At 41.2% G+C, this 21,973-nt stretch overlaps 4 protein-coding genes across 5 annotated transcripts; 2 read left to right on the top strand and 2 right to left on the bottom strand.

Annotated features, from left to right (window-relative positions):
- Positions 1–542: 542 nt before the first annotated feature.
- Positions 543–2,306, top strand: LOC127765175 (formin-like protein 5). Its single transcript, XM_052290020.1, has one exon. It carries the CDS (start codon positions 1,025–1,027, stop codon positions 1,709–1,711), a length of 687 nt encoding a protein of 228 aa, XP_052145980.1. The 5' UTR covers positions 543–1,024; the 3' UTR covers positions 1,712–2,306.
- A 2,193-nt stretch (positions 2,307–4,499) lies between these two features.
- On the bottom strand, positions 4,500–7,935 carry LOC127765276 (small GTPase LIP1-like). The gene is made up of 7 exons (XM_052290142.1): positions 7,536–7,935; positions 6,407–6,498; positions 6,183–6,324; positions 5,539–5,843; positions 5,295–5,348; positions 5,088–5,215; positions 4,500–4,932 (listed from the first exon to the last, which is right to left on the bottom strand). Exons 1-7 carry the CDS (start codon positions 7,648–7,650, stop codon positions 4,746–4,748), a joined length of 1,023 nt encoding a protein of 340 aa, XP_052146102.1. The 5' UTR covers positions 7,651–7,935; the 3' UTR covers positions 4,500–4,745.
- Positions 7,936–8,676: 741 nt separating this feature from the next.
- On the bottom strand, positions 8,677–16,143 carry LOC127768601 (cell cycle checkpoint protein RAD17). 2 transcript variants are annotated; one of them, XM_052294213.1, is made up of 12 exons: positions 15,772–16,143; positions 14,999–15,059; positions 14,256–14,338; positions 14,006–14,053; positions 13,304–13,360; positions 12,759–12,858; positions 12,261–12,571; positions 11,786–12,155; positions 10,577–10,708; positions 9,877–10,090; positions 9,742–9,802; positions 8,677–9,357 (listed from the first exon to the last, which is right to left on the bottom strand). In XM_052294213.1, exons 1-12 carry the CDS (start codon positions 16,000–16,002, stop codon positions 9,163–9,165), a joined length of 1,863 nt encoding a protein of 620 aa, XP_052150173.1. In that variant the 5' UTR covers positions 16,003–16,143; the 3' UTR covers positions 8,677–9,162. The 2 variants fall into 2 exon arrangements, with proteins under 2 accessions (XP_052150173.1, XP_052150174.1); XM_052294214.1 differs by having other exon boundaries at positions 14,256–14,342; positions 15,772–15,892.
- A 1,916-nt stretch (positions 16,144–18,059) lies between these two features.
- LOC127767856 (protein EARLY-RESPONSIVE TO DEHYDRATION 7, chloroplastic-like) lies at positions 18,060–21,890 on the top strand. The gene is made up of 5 exons (XM_052293316.1): positions 18,060–18,228; positions 18,320–19,351; positions 20,191–20,357; positions 20,729–20,813; positions 21,427–21,890. Exons 2-5 carry the CDS (start codon positions 18,348–18,350, stop codon positions 21,617–21,619), a joined length of 1,449 nt encoding a protein of 482 aa, XP_052149276.1. The 5' UTR covers positions 18,060–18,228; positions 18,320–18,347; the 3' UTR covers positions 21,620–21,890.
- Positions 21,891–21,973: the final 83 nt, after the last annotated feature.

Raw genomic sequence — 21,973 nt, 5'->3', positions numbered from 1 at the left:
TTAATTCAAGATAAATATATTATGATAATTTATTCAATTATAGATTTAATGAACCAATGATAGTGTTGTAAATATTACTTATTTTTTTCTACAAGGTTAATCAAAATTAGAGTAGTTTGACTTTGACCAAAATCAAAACATCTTATAACTTGAAACAAAGGTGGTAGTAGTATATAGCTAGTGCGTAGGTAACCATGCATTACTTACAGAAAAATAAACGTATATAATATATGCATGTAAAAAAAAGTATAATCGTAAAGAAAAAGCTCTTTTCAGGAAAAAGATTCATTTGCTACTCTGTTGTTCTCCGAATAATGCCCCCCACAAGTGGCAAAGAATTAAATACCATCGTGCCCTCAGGGGCACCAACAAAAGTGTTCCAACCCTAGAAGGCTGTAATTAACACGTGCAAACCTACCATTAGCGAGGCATTAGTAAACGAGGACGGTAGTTTTGAGGTCACATAACCCCAGCTGGCCCGTTTTTCTCTCCCCCAACAGCACGTCTCAACCAACTTGTGTGTCTATAAAAAGAGGCGTTTGGATCCCCGCGAGCTGTAGCCCGGAGGCGAGGGTGGGCTTAGTGCATGGCTATTCCCTCTCTGCCTTAGATAGATCAAGCTAGCTCCTTTTCATTCTTGGAGAAGGATCGATTAGGAAGATAAGTTCTTCGCAAATATAGATAGCTTCTTTTCTTAATTTTCTCCTTCTCAGTTCTCGTTCTTTTTCTTCTTGATCGAAACCGATCGATCATATATATATAGTTAGCTAGCATCCTTGTTGTTTTTAATCCCAAGGATCTAGTTAATTAATTACTTCTTGCAAATTTCATGCAAAAACTGATACACAGACACAAGTTCGATATAATTTAATTTCGAGCTTTGATCATATCGTCCCCTTGATCTTTTCCTTCTCTCTTTGGAAATCCCATCAAGGCTCCATATTTCCTTTTGTGGAAAAACGCCTTAGAACGACGATCTGAGCGAGAAATTCGAATTACTTTTCGTCTCCTCCTAGAGATCATCATGGACAACGTTCTTCTGGATCGCCGGTCTTCCGGGAGCTTCGAGTTCCCGAGGAGAGGCGGCGGATTCCGGCCGGGGCACCTCGGCGGCGGCGCGATGCCGGCGATGGCGCCACGCCAGCAATACAAAGGTGGCGCGTGGAGCCATGCATCACTACCCGCGCTCCCGTACGCGAGGCCTCCGCTGTACTCGTCGCCGTCTCTGCCTCTCCTGCCGTCCAACCAGCCACCTCTCCTGCCGCTCCCACCCGCCGCCACCAAGTACGCCACTTTCCCGTACCCGCCTCCGCCGCAGCAGCCGCCGCGCAGCGGCAGAGCTAGTACTCCGTCGACGCGCCAGAGGGACAGGAGGAGGAAGCCGTCGAGGCCGCCGCCGTCGACGGAGACGACGAAGGGAGGAACACAGAAGAAGAAGCCGCTGGAGCGGGCAACGCCGCTGCCGCCGGCGCCGGCGGTGGCGGAGGCCCTGGACGACCTGGAGCAGGAGGTGGCCCGCAACTTCGTCCAGGACCTGCTGCACGTGCTCGCGCCGCCGCCGAGCAGCCTGCCGCTGCCCAGGTTCGTGATCACGTCGTCGTCGTCGTCCCCCGCCGCCGGCAACAAGGTGGTGCCGCCTCCGCCGCCCGCCCCGTCATGCAACGCCGAGGCGGCCGCCGCCGACAGCCTCCGCCGCGTCCTCCGCCTCTAGGATCGATCGATCTATCACACGGTGTGTCCTTGGATCCTAGCTGTGCATGACCTGTCTAATTAATGTGTCTATTATTATTTCCCACCAAAATTATTTTCTTTGGTTGGGAAAAAGACGTACCGAAAGTAGGAGAAAAAAAATATTGGAAGATAGAGAAGAAAAGTTGTGATGCTCGAGCCATGGTCGGTCGAGTTGTCCGGTAGCTTGACCGCGATGTTGCGTTTTGGATGGATGCTAGCTCTGCACTCGTCAATGGTGAGTCAGGTCGATGAAGACGACGATGTTGCCTAAGCTTAATTTGTGTGTGTGATATATGTTATGCTAGCTACGTAGATATCTAGGGTTTTACGTCGCGTACATGCGTATGCAGTACGCACGTAGTGTAATTGGGGTATTCTTGATGATATGGGGTGATGAGTTTTTGGATTATTACCCTTGTATCAAGAAATTTACTACGTACACATGTGGTCTACTCTGTCTCCACATGGTGATGTACACAAGTGGCATTATTGATGTATGGTACGGTCTAGTTATTAATCATATGAATGTGTGGGTGTGCTTGACAAAATATTGGAATATATTGTGTTCTTGGATGTATTTGTGTTTGGCTGTGTTTATATTCAGTGGGCTACACGTGATGTGACGTATTCTGGGGAAGAAGTTAAAGACTGCAGGGTAGTGTTTGCTTTGCTACATACTCCCTCCATCCCATAAAAAACCAACCTAGTACGGTATGTGACATATCCTAATACTACGAATCTGGACATACATCTGTTCAGATTCATCGTACTAAAATATATCACATGTGGTTTTAGATTTGTTTTTTATGGGAAGGAGGGAGTACTCCGTACGTACTACTGTTCTACTCCTTAATTGTGAAGTTACGAGCAACCATAGAAGGCGTAATACATTTGCTACCTGAAAGTTCCTCTTTCAGTACTGATAGCATGCACTGTATTATATGCATGCCTCAAGCTAGGGTGATCATTGGAGTTTTTGGCACGGCGCCTGTAGTTGATTAACAGTAAACATGCAAAGATCTTGCTATATATGCAGTCAGAATCTGGGGGCAAACAAACATGACAATTTTATTCCTTTAGTTTATTAGTAGATAAAATCCATTATTATTCACCCTATGAAACATGAATATGAGTGATTTCGTATGCACAGAATTATAATTGAGTAATGAAGATGATAGTATATAGAAGTATAAACTGTATTAATAGTAGAGTCAACTAAATACAGATATAGGTACGTGCTAAATGAGAAAACGAAAGTTGTTTTTGTTTGGTCAAATAATTGGGGAAGTGTAGCGTGTACCTCCACTTTCAATGTAGAGGCTGGGGTTTTAATTCATTTTCTAGAAAGAAAACTATTGTGATTTTTTTTAAAAAAATATGTCATTGTTTATATAGGTTGGAGGCACATTCAGATATTGTGATTTTAAAGTTCAAGAAAAACATTCATGAATTATTTTTGTTAGTATAGGCGAATAGATACACAACTTAAAAGTTAAAACAGCTATTTTTAGGGACTAAAGACTCCGTTCGGCACTGCGGTAGATTTTGATAATCTCTTGTTTGGTCCAGCACCTTTTAGTATTTCGCAGACTGATTTTTCCTTTAATCTATGTTGTAAATGGTAATATTGATATTACCGTCTGAAAATATACACAACAATAATCGAGGGAATCAGGAAAGTTGGATAACGTATTTCCTTTAATCCTGATTCTACCAGTAAATCAAAATAAAATGATTATACATATATAGGTTCCTTCGACAAAAAAAAATCAGAAAAGAAATGCGAGTGAAAAAAAATATCAGAAAGAAAAATGTGTGCATGCACTCAGGTGCTCTACAGTACGGTCAAGAGATTTTTCAAAGGTGTGGCCAAACAAGTCATTTCCGAATGCCTATCAATATAAAATGGCAAAGCTTTGCTGTTTAAAAAAAAAATCCGCATGCCTATAGTTCTAGGAGGCTTATATGATCCGCTTGTGAAAATTACTGGTTTAGTTACCTACGTACAGGATTCGTTTTTATATATAGTAATGTGCTATGAATCGTTTTGTAGGTTTGAGCTCCTCTCCTTTTGCTTTCTGCAGCTTTATTGTTATACACAATCGACCAAAATATGCTTTAATGAAAATAAAAAAAATATCTTCTTTATCAACAAAGAGCACACAATCGATCTATGGCATTAGAAAATAGAAAATTATGGGAAGCTAAATTAATCATGCATATATATATATATGTGCCGCAATTATTAATCCCTAAATAATTCCATGCATGGTATGTACATGCAATCAGTAATTTAGTAGTACTACTACTTGATTTTGCCGGCCAAAAGGGCGGTCTGGCTGTACTGATAGCCAAATTGCCGACCATATGCATCTAGTGATATAGGAATTCGTACGTACGTATATACAGTATATATCATTGGCGCGTATTCAGGGACTTTGGGTATTGGTGGTCCAATTTGTGTGTATCATAAATGTAATAGAATGATCAAAGTGCATCATACTAATATATTAATAATAGAGGTTTCTTCTTCAAATTTTTTGTGCAAATATATGTAAAAAAGTTAAGCCATATTCAAAATACTTTTAATGATAAAAAACACAATAAAAATATTGATAATTACTTAATTTTGTTGAATAAGATGAATGGTTTATTCGTATGTCCAAAGTCTATGATATTAAAAACCGGAGTACAGTATGTCGGGCCTAACCGCATGGAATTCAATTAAGCTCACAGCAATGAAACAGTAATAAGCATGTAAAACAAAGGAAAAAAATCTATATTTGACATATTTTACTCACATCAATCTCATGTCTGTTAAATGAATATACATATTTAACCAAATAAAACAATAATCTCGCTGCTATCAGATAAAAGATTAGGGGTGACGACAAATAGTATTTGGTACCTTCGCTGTGCTGCAAGCAAGGTATTATGGAATCCAACGTCAAGGCACAGCATATGCTCCCACGTCGGCGTTCGACGTACTACTGTGGTGGCCTGTGTAATCTGTACTATACATCGATATCCTCTCGGCTTGTTCTACTGCTGCTCACATCAGGAAGCGACGGCGAGGAGTATCTGTGATATCTGTAGTTATCTAAAGAGAACACCGGTTGCTGTGGACTGAGATCTGGTGGCGATGCGAGGTTCCTCTGTGCAGGCAGCGGGGTTACTCCCTTGTACATGAAGTCCTCGCCGCTGTAGTTGCAAAGTATTGTGCACGTAAGAGCTTAATGTGTTTCGTTAGCATCCGGTTCGCTATTGATGCCATGATTATATCTCAAGTTATATTCTGCTTTGCTTTCGACCTTTTGAATTGTTGTTATGTGTGAATTTCATGTTTAGGCACGCACCTTTTCCTTTGAAAGCTATCAACTTCGTCTTTGAGAGTCTCTACAGGAAGGATGCTATCTTCTCTCGGAGTGAGAGACCAGGGACTCGGGGCAGCAGGCTCATTTGAGAAAAATCTTCTCCTAATCAACTGAAAGATGCATTTCAACAGCATTAGCAGATGAAAACATAGAGGGAGGAAAAAATCAGTGTATTAATTCTAAACAAACCATGCGGAAAAACTTGATCACGGCTTCTTTGTCATATCTTGCTTCTTTGGCAGCCTGCAATAATCAGAAATCGACTTAAACACACAAGAACTAGCTCAGAGTAACATTGTGCAGACCCTACCAATAAGAATTTTTAATGTTTTCCTCTACCCAAACCATTACTTAGTAATGGATCTTGATTGCTACAACTACATAAGAGAATGATTTGCAAGAACTTTAGTATGTGGCAAGAAGAGAATCTAACCGAGAGGAGACCAGAGTTCCCAGGAAAGCTATCTGTGAGTGGAAGTTCTTCACTACTAGGAAGCAGGCCCTGTTTCTCAACCCACTGACGAGCAAAATCAACAAGACTTCCACTGCTAACTCTAGAACCATCTCTCGGAACAAGATCCACTTTATTAGCAATTACAAGGTAAGGCACTGGAAGCCCACCTGGTCCACCAGATCCGAGTGGAGCAGAAAAGGTGCCAGTTTCAGCAACTTCAACTGCCCATTTATTCAAATTTGTTTTGGTCTTCCTCTGAGAGAGGTCATAAACAAATATGACACCTGATGATAATAAATGAAACAATGAGTGTACTAAATTGTTAATATTGATCGATAGGAAACACATTAAGAGTTTGGGTCAAGGATCTGATATAGACAGCTTTCTCTAGTGGTTTCTCCTGCTGAAGTACATACTGGGAAACAAATTGAAGTAGAGATAAAACTAGAGTTGCTGCTCGATAACACGCGACAACTAAAATTTGGGCTTCATGTGAACATATTCAAGTTTCAAACAATAAATGGATACCTGTGAAAAAAAAAAGCAATAAAGGGGCTCCAATGGGTACATAGATGCAGGACAGTAATATGCTGGTAATAAAGAGATAGTCACATGACATTTACCATTAATTTGTGTATAGAAAATTGAACGGCATGTTCTGTAGCGCTCATGTCCTGAAACATCCCAAAGCTCAACAAAGAAGTTCCTTTGAACGTCGCTGATGATGTTATTAGAAGAACCGCCTGCACTTCCATAAGTAATATGCTGAAATGATAACAGTAAAAATGTAAGCAGATACAAATAGCAAAAGGTGCAATTGAGGAAAGTACAGAGCCAGAGTGCCTACTTTAACGCCAACCGCACATCCTACTGTCTGGGCAGGTCGAGCAATAGCAGAACCCTTTAAAATGAGATGCACCAAAGAGGATTTCCCAACACCTGAGAAGGTAAAATGGAATAATGACAATGTATACATCTGGAGAACTATAGTCAGCAATGCACAAGTACATGCCAGCTATAGTGCATTCATTTCAGTTATATGCAACATAGTACCATCCACGAGAGAACAGTACATTCAGTGAAAGGCCACATAGAAAATTCAGTCCCACATGATGCTTGGTCTACTGTGTCTCAATAGGCTCATTATTTCCACCTGGACTAAATGTTGGGTAGATAACATACCTACTGCCTCTTTGGTACCAAGTTCCTCCTTGGTATCCCACGTTTTCAGAGAAAGAAAAATGGCGCAATTCCATCCAAGGTTAGTGAGCACTGACACACCTTCTTGGTGAATAATTGGAGAACTGAACAGCCAAAAAACATTTCAACTCTTGTATCTCTGCATGATGATTAATTGATGGTTTCATTTCCTACTCTTGTAAGATTTCACCAACTCTGCACGACGATGTAATGATGGGTTCATAATTTCTTTTCCCACAAGAGTAGGATTTCACTAACTCTGCATGACGATGTAATGATGATGATGTTATGATGGATTCATAAATTCTTTTTTCCTACAAGAGTAGGATTTCACTAACTCTGTATGACGATGTATTGATGGGACCACAGTATCCTCCCACAGGAGTTGGATTCACTAACTCGGCATGATGACGGACTGACGATTTCCTTTCTGGTTTCTAGCTAGTCAAACAAATGCACCTTGTTTGTTTTCCACTACATTGGTCTTGTTAATATCCGTGCACAAAAAGCCTAGCTCAAATCCCCTCACATACAAACAGGCAAGGCTAACCGAATTCATCAAAATGCAAAATTCACTTCATACCAAGCCACTATCCCTCTTCGTCCCTTGCACCACCTAAACAGACAATTCACAGTGGATCACAATCATCAGCCCCGCGACGTCCTAATGGCGTTCCCTACTTGTTTCCACTGAGTTCAGCGAGACATGGATTTGACAGGTATCAGGTTCGGAGAGTTCGCAGATCAACGAAAGGGGGGGTCACGACGGAACAGACCTGAATCGCCGACGACGAGGACGCGCACTTGGCCGAAGGGGCCCACGCCGTTCTGCTCCAGCCAGCCGCCGCCGCCGCCGCCGCTGCTCCGTCCGCCGCTGTCCTTCCAAAACATCGCAGGCCTCCCGCACCGCCCCCGAATTGGGCGTCGGCGACGACGACGGCACGCGCGAACAGAGAGGCTGGAGGAATCACCGGACCAGAAGAACCCACCGACACATGTAGGCCGCAGGCGCAACCCGATCCGCCCCTGGCGGGGGCGGCGGGAAAGGGGTCTCACCTCACCTCTCACGCGGGGAGGATTCGAGCACCGACAACGGGGGCTCGCGCGCGACGGAGCGTTCGTCTGGGGGATTGTGGCGGGTGGCGGGTGGAACAGATGATCGAATCGCGATTGTTTGGATTTCTGACGGAGATAGGAGATATATGGCTTGGGAATAGCTACGGAAATGTGAAAAAATACCTTGGCAAAATTTCACCTAAAAATTTGTACTCCCTCCTCATATTACAGACACTTTAACTTTTTTTATCTTAAGCGAAACTACTTTTAAGTTTGATCAAATTTATAACAAATCATAGCAACATTTCAACGCAACAAATATAATATATTTATATTTAATGTGATACTTAATAAGACTAATATGGTACTCCATTCATTCCAAAATATAAGAAATTTTAGACGGATAAGATACATCCTAGCACTAGTACTACAAATCGTTTCTTCACATTTATAGTTTTGTTCAAATTCATGATACTATGATATATCATATATCTCATCCATTTAAGATCCCTCATTTTTTGGAACGGAAAGATATTGCTAAATTAATCTATAAATTTAACCAAAGTTACTGGTTTGATTAAGAAAAATATCAAAGTGTTCAAGATTTTTTTTTCTTTTTTATGATTGCGATGCTTTCTTTCGTTTGAAGGTGAATATAACCTTTATGAGAAGGATTGACCATATGCTATAATATTACATCCTCGTGATGGCACGTGATGCCCTCAAGTCAACATCTAAGGTTCGGTGTTCGTCGGCAGATTGCTCTTGGAGTTGCCGTGCGGCCAAACACGCACTGAAGTTTGGCTTACCTCCAAACTCGTGCGTGCAGCACAGCATTGGTCAGTTTTGCACGAGAAAACAAGCAAAAGGCCAAACCTGCATGGCACATGTGTTTCCAATTCTTTTGCACCGAACAGTTTCTAAATGATTCCTATGGCTACCGAACACTAACTACTAACTAGACTCTAGGTACAATTGGTTCGATATGAACATGTGAAGCAGCAAAGCCAAAGGCTCATCACATTTGATAAGAACGACGCTGTCGGCTGTCGGCAAGGCCCAACTCCAGTCTTCATGGGTCGAATTTGAAGTGCAACTCCCCAAAAAAGGTTTGATAGGCTGAACATGCTTCACGAAGACTTGCAGCCATTGTCGATTGATACTATGATTTTCAACTCTGCCTTTTCGGTTCGGTACGCAAAAAATGGCAGTCTTGCAAAAAACGAATTGATGCGACCAACTACTTCTGGGTTAGCTGTTTAGGCAGATCTACAGCATGCAGCAATGCATCCAGATTTTCCAAAAGTCGTCCAGGGTCTGGTGCAAGGGTACATAATTGTACCGCTTTCACCAATCTTCTATCTCATCTCCATCTTCTTCAGAACTGCTTGCTTCTATATTGTGGTTGAAGGAGTTACTTCTAGGCATATCATTATGAGGACTAATCCATCTCTCAAATGGTTTGAATTCTGTGACTACATCAGAGAAATTGCGAGAACCAGATGTACTTGAACAATCGTATCTTTCTCTAAGAATCAGATCCTACATTTTGCCAACACGTAAATGCAAATAATCAGACCTCAGCTGACTAAAATGTTATCAAAATCATACTGGTATCAAAGAACTTTCATCAGCATGGTTTAATATTATGGTAAAACTAATTTTATATCTTCAAATGATAAACAGTCTATTAATAATTTCATTATGACTCTTGTAGAAAGGAAGCAAATATGTGATATGTGGTGTCCACTGTTTTTTCTTTACTTCAGAGTTCAGAGAGAAAGTACTCTAGAACGATGTGAAAGTTGACTCTCTAGTACTAGTAGAAAATATATGATAACACATATATTGATTTTTCAACACATATATTGATTTTTCCAAACTTGTCTAAATAATTGCATGGAAATGGTATGGTGTCGAATTTACCTTTCTGGATCGAAATGACTGTTCAATCTGCCAAACTCTTGGGCTACGGATTGTATGCCACCTGCTTAGCCAAATCACAGCAAAAACTATCAATTTGAGATCCGTCAGATGAACCCATATTCACAAGGAAGGTACCTTGATGATGACACATGTGCATTTCCGAAAAGAATTCCTCGTGCTGCAACGGAAGCAGCAATAAGTTGTGTCATGTTTTCCGCTTCATACGATTCATTTACCATCCAACGGGTTGACGAAATTGGACTACCAGCAAGAAGGCAATCTGCCTCACTCAAATATGACGCCACACTCCATGCATCATCAATAGCATCATTGTCAATGAAATCAAGAACTGCAAGATGCCAAGTTTCACATGTTTACTCAACTATAAGTTAAACCTTGACAGAGGTTAAGGTAGGTAATTAGCTCTATCAAGAACAAACACCTACAAAAAGAATGTTGATGAAAATGTAATGAAGCTAAAGCACGGTTACAGAAGAACAATTTTTAATCCATACCATCCTCATTTTCACATCATAAACTCAGTCAAAAGAAATTAAGCACTCTAATTTGATGGCTTATTGTGAATACGCGAGTATGTGACAGCAACGGTGATGGAAGATAGATGTAAAAAAAAAAAGTAAAGTAGTTTGCTACTTTCCTTAGCTAAAGCAGCAATTACAGCAGCAGCCAGCCACATAAGCATGAATACTTCGAAGTTCAAGAATCATGGTTTCAGTGTTTCAACAACGAGCATGGAATCATATAACACAGCTACAAGCATACAGTATAATATGCATAGTGTATGATACTCATGGTAAAACTTTTCAATGTTTACCATTTTCATGCAGAAAGTCAGCAACTGTCCGCACTTTTCCATGCGCTTGAGACAGAACCTTTTCTGGAATATCCATTTTGAGTGGATTTCTTCTTAGTTTTTCTTTCATAGGAAACGAATCCACATCTACAGCTGAAGTATCACAAGTTTCAGACACAACAAAGCTAGGTCATTCATAAATTTAATAAACCACCCTTGCAGGCATTCAGAATCACAGCATTGCATTCTATAATCCAATAGTACATTTTTGATGAAGTAATCCAATAAGAATAGTTATCTAAACAAAAGGGGCAGAGTATACTGTAGTGGTGTGTAACCACAGTCCACAGTGAACTATGGAACTTATGAACATGTAACTACGAAGTATTAGATGATGTTAAGTGGGGCAAATGAACTGACTACAAATCAAGTACTAACAAGTGATTTTAAACATGTTACGTGCTGATCCTGAAATACACAGAGGAACTTGTGCTGTGTAAGATATAGCCATACTAACCAAAAATGAATTCCAAGGCTAAGAGAAATCAAAAGTAATTACTACCCCCTCCGTTTCAGGTTATAAGATGTTTTGACTTTGGTCAAAGTCAAACTGCTTCAAGTTTGACTAAGTTTATAGACTTAGTCAAATTTGAAGCAGTTTAACTTTGACTAAAGTCAAAACATCTTATAACCTAAAACGGATGGAGTAGTATTTAGTAGACCTGATAAACACAAAAGGATGCATAGTAACTGCTTTATAAACTACTCGTGCACCAAATAAAAACTAGCGCACAAAGTGAATTAGCACTAAACTCTTGAAAAAAATGTTGTACAAAACAATCTTCGAAAAAAATGTAAATAGTCTACACGTTAATTATAATTGTAACATGTTATCAATACGTTATGAAAAATACTACCTCAGTTCCAAAATATAAGGGTTTCTAGATTGTTTAGCAGAAACTAAGGTTGAGAAGATAAGACTTTTTAGTGCCCCTCAACAAATAAGGCTAAGTGGGGGTGGAAGAGTAGGTGGGGGTAAGATGGGAAGAAATTTGAATGGGAAGTGATTGATGGGACAAATGGTACTATGAATAGTGCTAGAAATCCTTATATTTTGGAACAAGATTCAAAAGCTGACATCGCCATATAGTGAAGTTCTTATATTTTTGAATGGAGAGAGTAAATACCAATATCAAGAAGAAGGTTGTGCAGAGGTAGGTTATCACATACCGACATCGACTTCACTATATGTTTCTCTTTTATTGTGCAAAAATTTCCCCAGTGCATGGAATAATGTAAGTGTCTCATCTCTTCCACATGCAGTAGGTATTACAGAGCTGCAACCATAACTGTCTTGCCCTGGAACTAGAGAGCCACCGCTCTTTAAACCAGGCAGAATGGCAGTTCTTGCCAATGCAGAATTTAGCCTTCTTGGATTTAGGCAGTAGTACTGCAGAGACATTATTGCATGTCTGATATCACCTCCGCTGGATGTAGCTATTTGATGCACCAAATCGTCAGTTAAGTCAGAGCCTTCTTGTTTGCATATTCTAACAAGAATTTTCTTGATAGAATTTACGGTTACTGGATTGAAAGAAATCTGCAAGGAAATTGGTGGTACACCCTTAAGTCACATAAACCTGTTTGTTCGCCATGATGATCAAAGCTGTCAAACAGCAACTGCTCTTTTACTAGGGAATCTTACCTTATGAGCACCAGCACTTTGAAGTAAGGACTCAAGGTCCTCAGAGTTCCACATTGCAGTATCGTTATTCTCACTTTTATGATATTGGGTAAGTGAAATTACAGTCGGTACTTGAGTACTTTGAATTAGACCTGTTAAACATTTTCCTAATCTTGCAAAAGAAACTTTTCCACTTGTTACAGGGATGTCATCAATCAGGATGATAGTATGCTTTCTTTGCGATCCAAAGTTGGTTGGAGAAAGCAACGAATATTTCCGTATCTTCTCGACAAAGTTTTCAAATTCTTCCAGCTTGGATATATACCCAAGTCCTTCAAATGATCATTGAAAGAAAAAAAATAACTGGGACGTGATTGCAAGTTGCAAGTGCTATACTAGCATACTGAGTACTAAATTGTATAGAAACGCATGGACTTCATCCATACTTTTATCAGAAGTCAGCTGGAAACAATTTTTGGAGCAAAAGAGAGAATATTTAAGCCTCAAAACATATGATACCTGAGTTAGCATGCAAATGTTCTGTCCATAGTGTCGGTACTGGGGCTGTCCACTCACATATCTCAACTCCAAGCTCAGCAGCAATTGCTTTGATAGTTGCCTGTAATAGATGTAACAATCATTATCATTAGACAACTCCCATCAATAGGTCAACATAGTTCCTAAGGTTCTGAAATCATCAGGGGCAACAAAATAGTCACTATGTGAAACCAAAAGAGAACAGTAGAAATAAGATAGGCGGGTAACTGGAGGATGCATTTGATTTAGTAGGCAATTACTTGAAGTTGAGGTGATACTCATTCACTCAATGTCTTGATCCATTGTTACCAATACAGTGCATTTTCAACAGGTCATGTCGCACTGGACTTGTTTATGTCATATCAGATATGGTGGGATATGGTGGTCTTAGGTCTTTAGGAATCTAACAAGCAGCAATGAATTAAAGTTCAACTGATTTATTAGCACTTGTTAACAGTCTGCATATTGTACAAACTCCGCAAAAGAAAAACTAAAATTCAAGAGAATAGTAGCATGAAAGGACATACAGATTTTCCGACGCCAGCTTGGCCAGTAAGGACAAGAGTCCATCCTCCAAATGTTCCCTGTAAGAATTGTGTTTGCACTGTCAGTATTTCTTTGTTGTGCAAGCAAGTGAAACTAGTTCATGCCTAAAAGTTCATCACATATATGGTAAAGTTGAATCTGTATAATTAACTAGTTAATACCATGCGACTCAAAATTCACATTAGTTCAATACATTGCCTCATGCAGGTAAATTTTTGCAGAACTGAGGTAAGCTCAAAAGCTTCATAATAATTTTTACAGTTCAAAACATTCAAATATTGAAAAAGAGTCTGCTGACTTTTCCTACATCTTGGTGCCAAATCTAAATGCTATTCATCATGTGGTCTATAATTTAGCTTCCTGAGATACTCTATTATAAGGCGGTAACAGACTGCAGAATCATTACAATATGTATGCAAAGTTGCAAACAAAGGTGCAACCTTCTAATCTTGCCTGTCATACATATTGTAACAATCCCTTCTATTCTGGAAACATCCTTGATTGAGACCACAACCAGAAGCCAAATTCAGCACTCTCACATTATCAAATAATTGAAAGCAAAAGGATAAAAACAAATACTGGAAATCTGCTTAGTAACCTAATATTAATGATCCTGAAGATAACCCAGACCCATTACTCACAAATCTTGGATATTCAATGTCATAAACTCAAGGAATAACCACCTTTGGTGCCCTCAGCTTTTCTTCCAACCATTTCTTTACATCTTCGACCTACGAGAAGGCAGACAACTAACGTTCTCAGAAAGTTTTCGCATTTTATTTATGATGAAAATCAATCTGAAGAAATTCAAGTCACATATCAAAACCCATACAATGTGGATGGAACAAAATCTTTGTTTCTGCAATGCACCGGACTGAGGAGGCTCATTTGCGGAATAAATTTACTTAATCATAAAAGATTAAATGCACTAACCTTTTTTTTGTGAACAGAAAGCTCAGCCAACGAGTGTGGTTTGTACTTGTCAACCCAAAGCTCTTCTGTTTGACATATAGATCCTGCCTAGAAATAGACTAATCAACATATAAAAAGACTTGCAATGGCCATAGTAGTCAGAATACCAAGCAAAGGCATCTTACTAGTGTAAGACTTTGATAAATTATTTTTATAACAGACAGGAAAAGAATACATGTAATGCTGGAACACTCAAGAAGAACAAATTAGAGTAATTTAGGAATAGTAAAATTAAAAATTCTGCAAAAATATAGTAACAAATTAAGATGTTTACATGGGAAAAATATTCATATATGGTTGATTTTGTAGGTTATTGCAAACAGTGATTAACTGTTAGCACTTCGGTTTTAGTTTGGATAGCAAAATCTAAATAGTAACTTCCATAGTTAAACTACTAAGCTTCAAACAGTTGATGGATCAGACAAAAAGGGAAATAGATAAACCCAGGGACACGATAACTTCTCATATGCTGAGTCAGGAAAGAAATAGTAAAATAACACTACTTATGTCATTTGCAGTTAATCTTCTATTAACTTATTGTCAAACTGCTAATCCCTGACTAACTAGCAAGTAAACTGTAGCGACAGATATAAAAAATCTGCCCACTTAGTAAAACACTCGTACTTAGTGAATCTGATAATTACATTGGTCAGGACCTTTTTTAAAAAAAAGTTTTAAATCAAGAAATCGATGAAGAGATGTACCTGGCATGCCCAAGTCATTTAGACATTCGGAAAAATCTTCAGAAAGCATGTCAAATTCAGCCTTTAAAAGGTAAGGAGATAAAACATCAGTAAGCATTGAGTTGCTGAGTACTGACAGCAAATTACTTTATTTGGAACAATTCAGCAGTTTGCAATGCTACTAGTAGCGAAGATGGAATCATCTCAGTTAAGATTAGTAGTCGTAAAAGAGTAGCCAAGTCCAAATCTCTAGTAGATAGTAGCATTAATAGGTCTTTCCTGCATTACGAGTTCATAGTTCAAAACTCAATCAGGGAAAAAGGAATGGTCCATCCTATCACCGAGCAGAAAATAAAAATATTATTCAGTCCTTATTCTTGAATCTCAAAGAGAGCATTAGCTTGTAAAAATAATACATAACCAACTTTTCATTTCGACTGAAATGGACATATAACCAGGGAAATTATCTCCTATGCAAGTAGAACTTTAGGTGTTAAGTTGATAGCTTTCCAACCAAGTGCCAACTAAACTGTTATACATATTTCACAACTCATATCGTCTGGACATAGCCTAAACAAGTATATATCAGAAACCAGGGATTATGAGACTCCAAAACGAATTATGACATCCCAAAAAAAACAAAAAACAAATATCTAGTGCTAGTATACAATTCCACAGACAAAATGTATATCCCACCAATTAAGAGCGAGATAGTCCCAGTATTATTAACTAAGCGCAACATACAGCATTCATACAGCAAACCGTCCAACCGAACTCTAGCTCGACATCGGTACCTTCTGGGAGCCGGACGGTGCGGCGCCCGTAGCGCGACGGCGGCCCCTCTCCGCGCTACTCACGCGCCGCGGCTTCTTCCTCGGGCCGCTCGCTGCATGAGCCGGCGCGGGCGCCGTCGCAGGAGTCCTTGCCCTCCGCGCCGACGGGCCGCGGGTGGCAGCGCGGCGGCCCCCGCCTTCATCCTCGTCGGAAGAAGAGGAGAGGACGACGACCGGCGGCCGCTTCCCCATTGAACGGGGCCGGCGGTCGGCCGCGCCACCGATGGGTAGGGGCACTAGGGCGACCGGAGCACGCGCGGCGGAATGGTTGGGGTTTTGGGGGTCTAGGCGGGGAACGGAACTGGGGAGACGACGGCTTCCAGGAGAAGGAAGTGACGAGGGTTCTGGATCCTCTAGCATTGTGTGGATCCGATAGCCCGTGATGAATTTCCCTATGATAGTTTGGTTCGGTTAATGCCATTTTTCAACTTACATTATTTTAAATACTTTTTCGAACTATAATATGGACATACTCAGATTATTGTCAAAATAAATCTTTTCAAAATTTGACAGTGCAAACTTTTGATAAGTTAGCGACATTGCTAAGTTTTGTTAGGATAAACTAAATGTGATATTGTTAAAATTCTCTAAACATTAACAATATTTGTAATATTTGGTAACAAACCAAATATAGTCATTTAATTATCAATTTTACTACCAAACAATAGTACTCCAGTCTAAACAAGCTTTAATTAATTCATTGTTCATACCATCAGTAAATAACACATAATCATCTCAGCTACTCCGAGGGAAATAATGAGGGTTTTTTTTGTCTCGAAGCACAGTAATAGGAAAAAATGCAGGATCAAAATATCATGAAAACCAAGGGTGGAGCATAAGAAAACACCTAATAAAAGAGAGATGTAGACAAAGAAAAATTCCAGGAGTGCTAGAAATTTTCTAAAATTTATATGGAACATGATGTTTCACAGGATTTTCGAAGGAATTGTATAGACATTTTTTTTTATTTTAGCCACTTTACATGTAAGTATGTAACCCTACTCCCCCCCCCCCCCCCAATCTCACCTATTCAAATGAAAATCATAATAGGAGGAAATTTATCATGAGGTAAAACTGTTTTAATCTTTTTTTCAAATTCATGTGTTTTTTCTATAGTCTAACTAAACGATTGTTTATGCAATTATCTATTTTACAGTTGTATTCCCGTCAAAATCCTATGTTTTTCATATTCATTTGTTTCTCCATTCCCGCGATTCAACTGGGCCATTAGTAAGCAAGTGAATTATACTTTGGGTCATATTGTTGTTGTTTCGTCTTGTACCATTTGTTTACTACTTCCGCCATCACATTTTAAGCGCAGTTGTGAGTTTCCATGTCTCACGTTTGACCGTTCATCCTATTTAAAATTTTATGAAAAAATAAATAAAAACAAGTCACGCATAAAGCATTATTCATGTTTTATCATCTAATAACAATTAAAATACTAATCATAAAAAAATGTTAAATAAGATAGATGGTCAAACACATTAGGTATATAAACCCATCACTGCACTTAAAATATGATAGAGGGAGTACCAATGTTTCGTTTTGGGTCACACTTGTGCCAATTTTTTTTTCGGGTTGAAATAGAATGGTCCAGTTTAGGCTTTCAGTCCAAAGCTTCAATGTCAGGCTGTCAGTCCACTCTCAATATACTCCTAAATACAACCTAGTACCGATGTGTTTTATTCTAAAATATGTTTTGTATTGGGAGGGAGGGAGTAATCGCTGAAGGTGTTGCCGTTACAAAACCTGAGCTTACGAAAAATGCTCATCATTCAACATTTCAAGAACTTGATGGTTACGGTGTTCATTTGTGAATAATCTTCAATGCAGAAGGTCGAATCGATCACCCAGCGGTGAGCGGGTTGGCAACTGGGAACAGCTCCGCCGAGGCGGCGAGGCGTCCACACCTCCGACGGCGAGGACAAGCATTTCCGATCACCTCTGCTGTCGGCGGGCGGTCGTCGGCCGACGCGGTGATTCGGAATACTCGGCGGCGTCTGTATCCGTCTCCAGGGCGCCGAAATGCTCGCCTCGTAAACCCTGCTTGATGAGTTGGCACCGGCAGGTCTCTCTTGAAGTCCTGACGGGATGACAGGTCTCATGTGCGCTTTTTTTTCATTTTCTTTTTGCCTCCCGCCTCCGTGGCCGGTGAGTTGTCCCCCGCGATGTCTACGCGTCTTCCCCGCTTTGCTCCGGCCGGATCCTTTCCTTTCCTCCAAAGTCTTCTCGATGTATCCTATTTCTATTCCTATCATCTGCAACCGTCTCTGTACCTCCACCTGTGCCGCCCGCGAGGCTCGCTGCTCCGGCGCTGCCAGCTATACCGGTGCCGCCCGTTCGCAGCAACGCGGCGGGGCACAGAGAATCTCCGCGTCCCTGGACACCACATCGAATCAACCGTCGCCTTCAACGGTTTCGCTCCCACGCAATAAAATCCCCCCTTCCCCCGTGCTCCTTTCCCCCCAATTGCTTCCCTCTTATCTCTCGATTGATCCACGAACAGTGACACCGCCGCGCACAGCGAATCCGCCATGGCCGCCAAGCAGAGCCTCTACCCCGAGGTGAACCAGTCCCACCCCGACCTCAACACCGCCTTCCTCGCCAACCCCAACCGCGCCGCCACTGCCAGCCCTGGCGGCTCGCTCTACCCCTCCGTCGACCCGCAGCAGCTCGCCGAGAACCTCTTCCCCGACGCCGCCGATGACGACGCGCCGCCGCCTCCCACCACCGAGGAGGCCCTCGTCGCGGTTCCGGGCGCGCAGCTCCACCTCGTCGACCCCGACCGCAGCATGGACCTCGGTGCCGGCACGCTCTCCGTCGTCCGCCTCCGCCAGGGGGACCACTCCGTCGCCGTCCTCGCGAGGCTCGTCCCGGAGAAGCGCAGCCAGCGCCGCGGCGGCCTCTTCGGCCTCTTGAGCGGCGGCGGGAAGGCCGGCGACGGCGCCGCGCAGGAGCCCGTCCAGTGGCCGCTCACCCGCGACGTCGCCGCCGTCAAGCTCGACACCGCGCACTACTTCTTCTCGCTCCACGTCCCGCACACAGATCACGAGGATGACGACGCCGAGGGGGCCGAGGCGGAGAAGGACGCGGACGGGGAGGCGGCGCTGAGCTACGGGCTCACGGTCGCCAGCAAGGGGCAGGAGGCGGTCTTGGCCCAGCTGGACAAGGTACTGGAGGAGTACACCACCTTCTCCGTGAAGCAAGTGGAGCCGGCGGCGAAGGAGAAGTCGGAGGTGATGGACACGAAGGCGGTGACGGAGATCACGCCGGAGGAGGCCGTTGGGGACAAGAAGGAGGTGGTGGAGGAGCAATCAGCGGCGTTCTGGACGACGATCGCGCCGAACGTGGACGACTACAGCTCGTCGGTGGCGAGGCTGATCGCGCGGGGCTCGGGGCAGCTGGTGAGGGGCATCATCTGGTGCGGGGACATCACAGCGGAGGGCCTCCGGTGTGGGGAGGCGGTGGTGAAGAAGAGCGTGGGGCCGAGTGGGAAGCCGTCACAGGTGAAGCCGAGCACTATCAGGAGGATGAAGAGGTATGGATTGTGAAAGAAGATTATTATTTATTCTTGTTGTTATTATCTCGTTTTAACTTTCTGAGTAGCTCACATCGTCAACATTTTTCTACTTGAATTCACCGTTTAGATGAAAAAAAAACTTGTTCGATAGCATGTAATTGGTTCTGTTGGCTTCTGGTGGTATTTTAGTTAGTAGTCTCATGTTCTGAATTCGCATATATAGATGAACTGCTTATAACATTATTGTTTCTTTGGACCTCAATACCTCATATATTAAATAGTATAACTACATAGAAGATGCTGACTCAATAGTTAGATTGTACAAGTCTCTTTTATCAGAAAATTTCTCTTTGGACAGACGTTGACACTCCTTTCTATTTTGTTACTGCAAAGCAAATGTCCCACTCAATTATTCAAGTATTATCTTTTGGTGGCAATACTCCATCTCTGGTGGGCTGTCGATATTTAGTATAGTTGATTGATGAAGAATTGACAATTTACTCGGTGGATATTTACTTTGTCTTTGTGCTAATTCATTGCTGATTGTCTCTTATCCTAGAGGACACCTAGGCTTTATGTCGTTGTCAACGGTGATGTGTTAAAACCAATAAGAGATTAAGAGTTGCTAGTGCCTTATAGAGTAAAAGAATGTGATGCTAGCAACCTGTAATTCTTATTGAAACATGCTTATAACTATATCATAGGCTAGTTATATCAAGCATCAATATTGTTAGTGAAAAATGAAAACTTTTATCTCCTGGTGTCATCATATTTTATTGCATTATTTAAGATAACATAATCACCTTTTTGTGCCCTGCATTGTACTTGTTTGACTTAAGTTTTGTTGTTTTTCTCAGGGCTAGAAGGGTTACGAAGATGTCCAACAGGGTAGCAAATTCAATCCTCTCTGGTGTTCTAAAGGTCTCTGGGTTTGTTACCAGCACTGTGCTGAACTCGAAACCTGCCCAGAAATTCTTTAAGTTGATGCCGGGCGAAGTTATTCTTGCTTCACTCGATGGATTTGGTATGGCCCTGTCCCATTATCAGAAAATGCTAAATTTACGAAGTTGTATTTCATTTATGCAGCTATATGTTTCTAGAAGGTTTGAAACTTTGGATCTATGATCATTTTAGAATTTAGAAGGAACCAGATAGAATAAATTCATGTTGCTCTTATTGTCTTAATTTTTGTAGTGTGATCAGAATTCACTTTACTCTCTGTAGTTAAAAAAACGTCATGTTTTTCTTAATTATTAAGACTATATTGCAAAAAGGCTTGGTACATATAACGTACTATGTCATGTTTTTAGCTCATGCATGGTGTTTTACCATAACATGTTCTGTATAATTCTTACTGTATTTCGAATTATTAATTGTTCATTTTTGATGATTCAGGGAAAGTATGGGATGCTGTAGAGGTGTCTGGAAAGAACGTGATGCGAACGTCGTCGGTTGTGACAACTTCTGTTGTAACACATAGGTAAATACACAATACCTTCTATTCTATGCTTCATTCAAAATGTTCTCCTTGTCATTGAAGCCCGCAGAAACCAATTTGTAGTTAACAAGTAGTCACTTTTTGAAACTATACACGCTAGTACTAGTATTGGTTTTTTAGGGACCTGTTATCTTGTACGGTGCGAACAACAGTCTACACCATCTTCATCTTATTTTATGTTGTTACAGAAAGGAGCATACATTTCACTAAGTAAAGGAATGACTCACGAAATTTAAGCATATACTTATCTGAACATATAAATAAACACAGAAATCCTTGCGCTATCAACACATACGAAGCAAAGCTTTTGACTTCTTTACAAAAATAAATAAATAAATAATGAACACAGAGAGATAACAACAAAACAGCCAAACATATGGGTTACAAAACTTTGATCTTAGAAAACTGGAAATGCCTGCAGACGGTTTTCCTTCCGCTGCATACAAGTTACTGTTTGTTATCAAATCGCTTTTCTGCAAAAGGCAGCTTGTTGTATAGTTGTTTTTCAGTGTCATGTAAACAAAAAACAAAAACAAAATGTCTGATACATAAGATCGTTTGATGCTGGTAGAGGCTGATGACTTGTTTATTGCAGATACGGAGATCAAGCTGGACAGGTCACACAGGATTACCTTCACGCCTCTGGAAACGCTCTTGGAGTCGCATGGGCTGTCTTCAAAATTCGGAAAGCTCTCGACCCAAAGGGCAATCTGAAGAAGTCGTCTCTGGCGAGCGCTGCTGCCCATGCTGTAGCTAAAGAATCGATATCTCGGCAAAGAAGGAAGTGAGACAACACGGTCGATGGTGGAACTCGCTGTTACTCTCTAATACGGTGTACTAGCTTCAATAGAAATGCTCTTTTGTGAACTTGGCGGCTAGCAGATTTTGTTGGATGTGTCGCTTGTAACTTGTAAGGCGTGTGACTGTTGCCGTGATGGTTTGATGTTTGTTTTGGTTTTTGGATGTTTGCGAATTGCGATGATGTACTGATTTGCAACCTGTCGAATTACTATATGTGTATACATGATGCACAGTGATCTCACGGTTTATTTGTTTTTAGTCTTGATCGAGTTGGTTGGCTCTATTTGTGTTTGAAATGATGACATGATATTAAGTTGATGCATGGAAAACAAGAAAATCAT

The sequence above is a fragment of the Oryza glaberrima genome, chromosome 3, assembly GCF_000147395.1.
Source record: "Oryza glaberrima chromosome 3, OglaRS2, whole genome shotgun sequence".
NCBI classification, from domain to species: Eukaryota; Viridiplantae; Streptophyta; class Magnoliopsida; order Poales; family Poaceae; genus Oryza; species Oryza glaberrima.
The sequence above is the reverse complement of the archived record's forward strand: the minus strand, read 5'-3'. Positions and strand labels throughout refer to the sequence as shown.

Excerpts from the sequence above, each read along its gene's own strand:
- LOC127765175 (XM_052290020.1), top strand. The coding sequence starts at position 1,025 with ATGGACAACGTTCTTCTGGATCGCCGGTCTTCCGGGAGCTTCGAGTTC.
- LOC127765276 (XM_052290142.1), bottom strand. The coding sequence starts at position 7,650 with ATGTTTTGGAAGGACAGCGGCGGACGGAGCAGCGGCGGCGGCGGCGGC. Across the intron at positions 6,499-7,535 it reads CCTCGTCGTCGGCGATTCAG|GTGTTGGGAAATCCTCTTTG; the intron begins GTCTGTTCCGTC and ends TTACCTTCTCAG. Across the intron at positions 5,216-5,294 it reads TGATCAAGTTTTTCCGCATG|TTGATTAGGAGAAGATTTTT; the intron begins GTTTGTTTAGAA and ends TGCATCTTTCAG.
- LOC127768601 (XM_052294213.1), bottom strand. The coding sequence starts at position 16,002 with ATGGGGAAGCGGCCGCCGGTCGTCGTCCTCTCCTCTTCTTCCGACGAG. Across the intron at positions 12,572-12,758 it reads ACATTTGCATGCTAACTCAG|GACTTGGGTATATATCCAAG; the intron begins GTATCATATGTT and ends GATCATTTGAAG. Across the intron at positions 12,156-12,260 it reads AAAGTGCTGGTGCTCATAAG|ATTTCTTTCAATCCAGTAAC; the intron begins GTAAGATTCCCT and ends ATTTCCTTGCAG.
- LOC127767856 (XM_052293316.1), top strand. The coding sequence starts at position 18,348 with ATGGCCGCCAAGCAGAGCCTCTACCCCGAGGTGAACCAGTCCCACCCC. Across the intron at positions 19,352-20,190 it reads ACTATCAGGAGGATGAAGAG|GGCTAGAAGGGTTACGAAGA; the intron begins GTATGGATTGTG and ends TGTTTTTCTCAG. Across the intron at positions 20,358-20,728 it reads TGCTTCACTCGATGGATTTG|GGAAAGTATGGGATGCTGTA; the intron begins GTATGGCCCTGT and ends TTGATGATTCAG.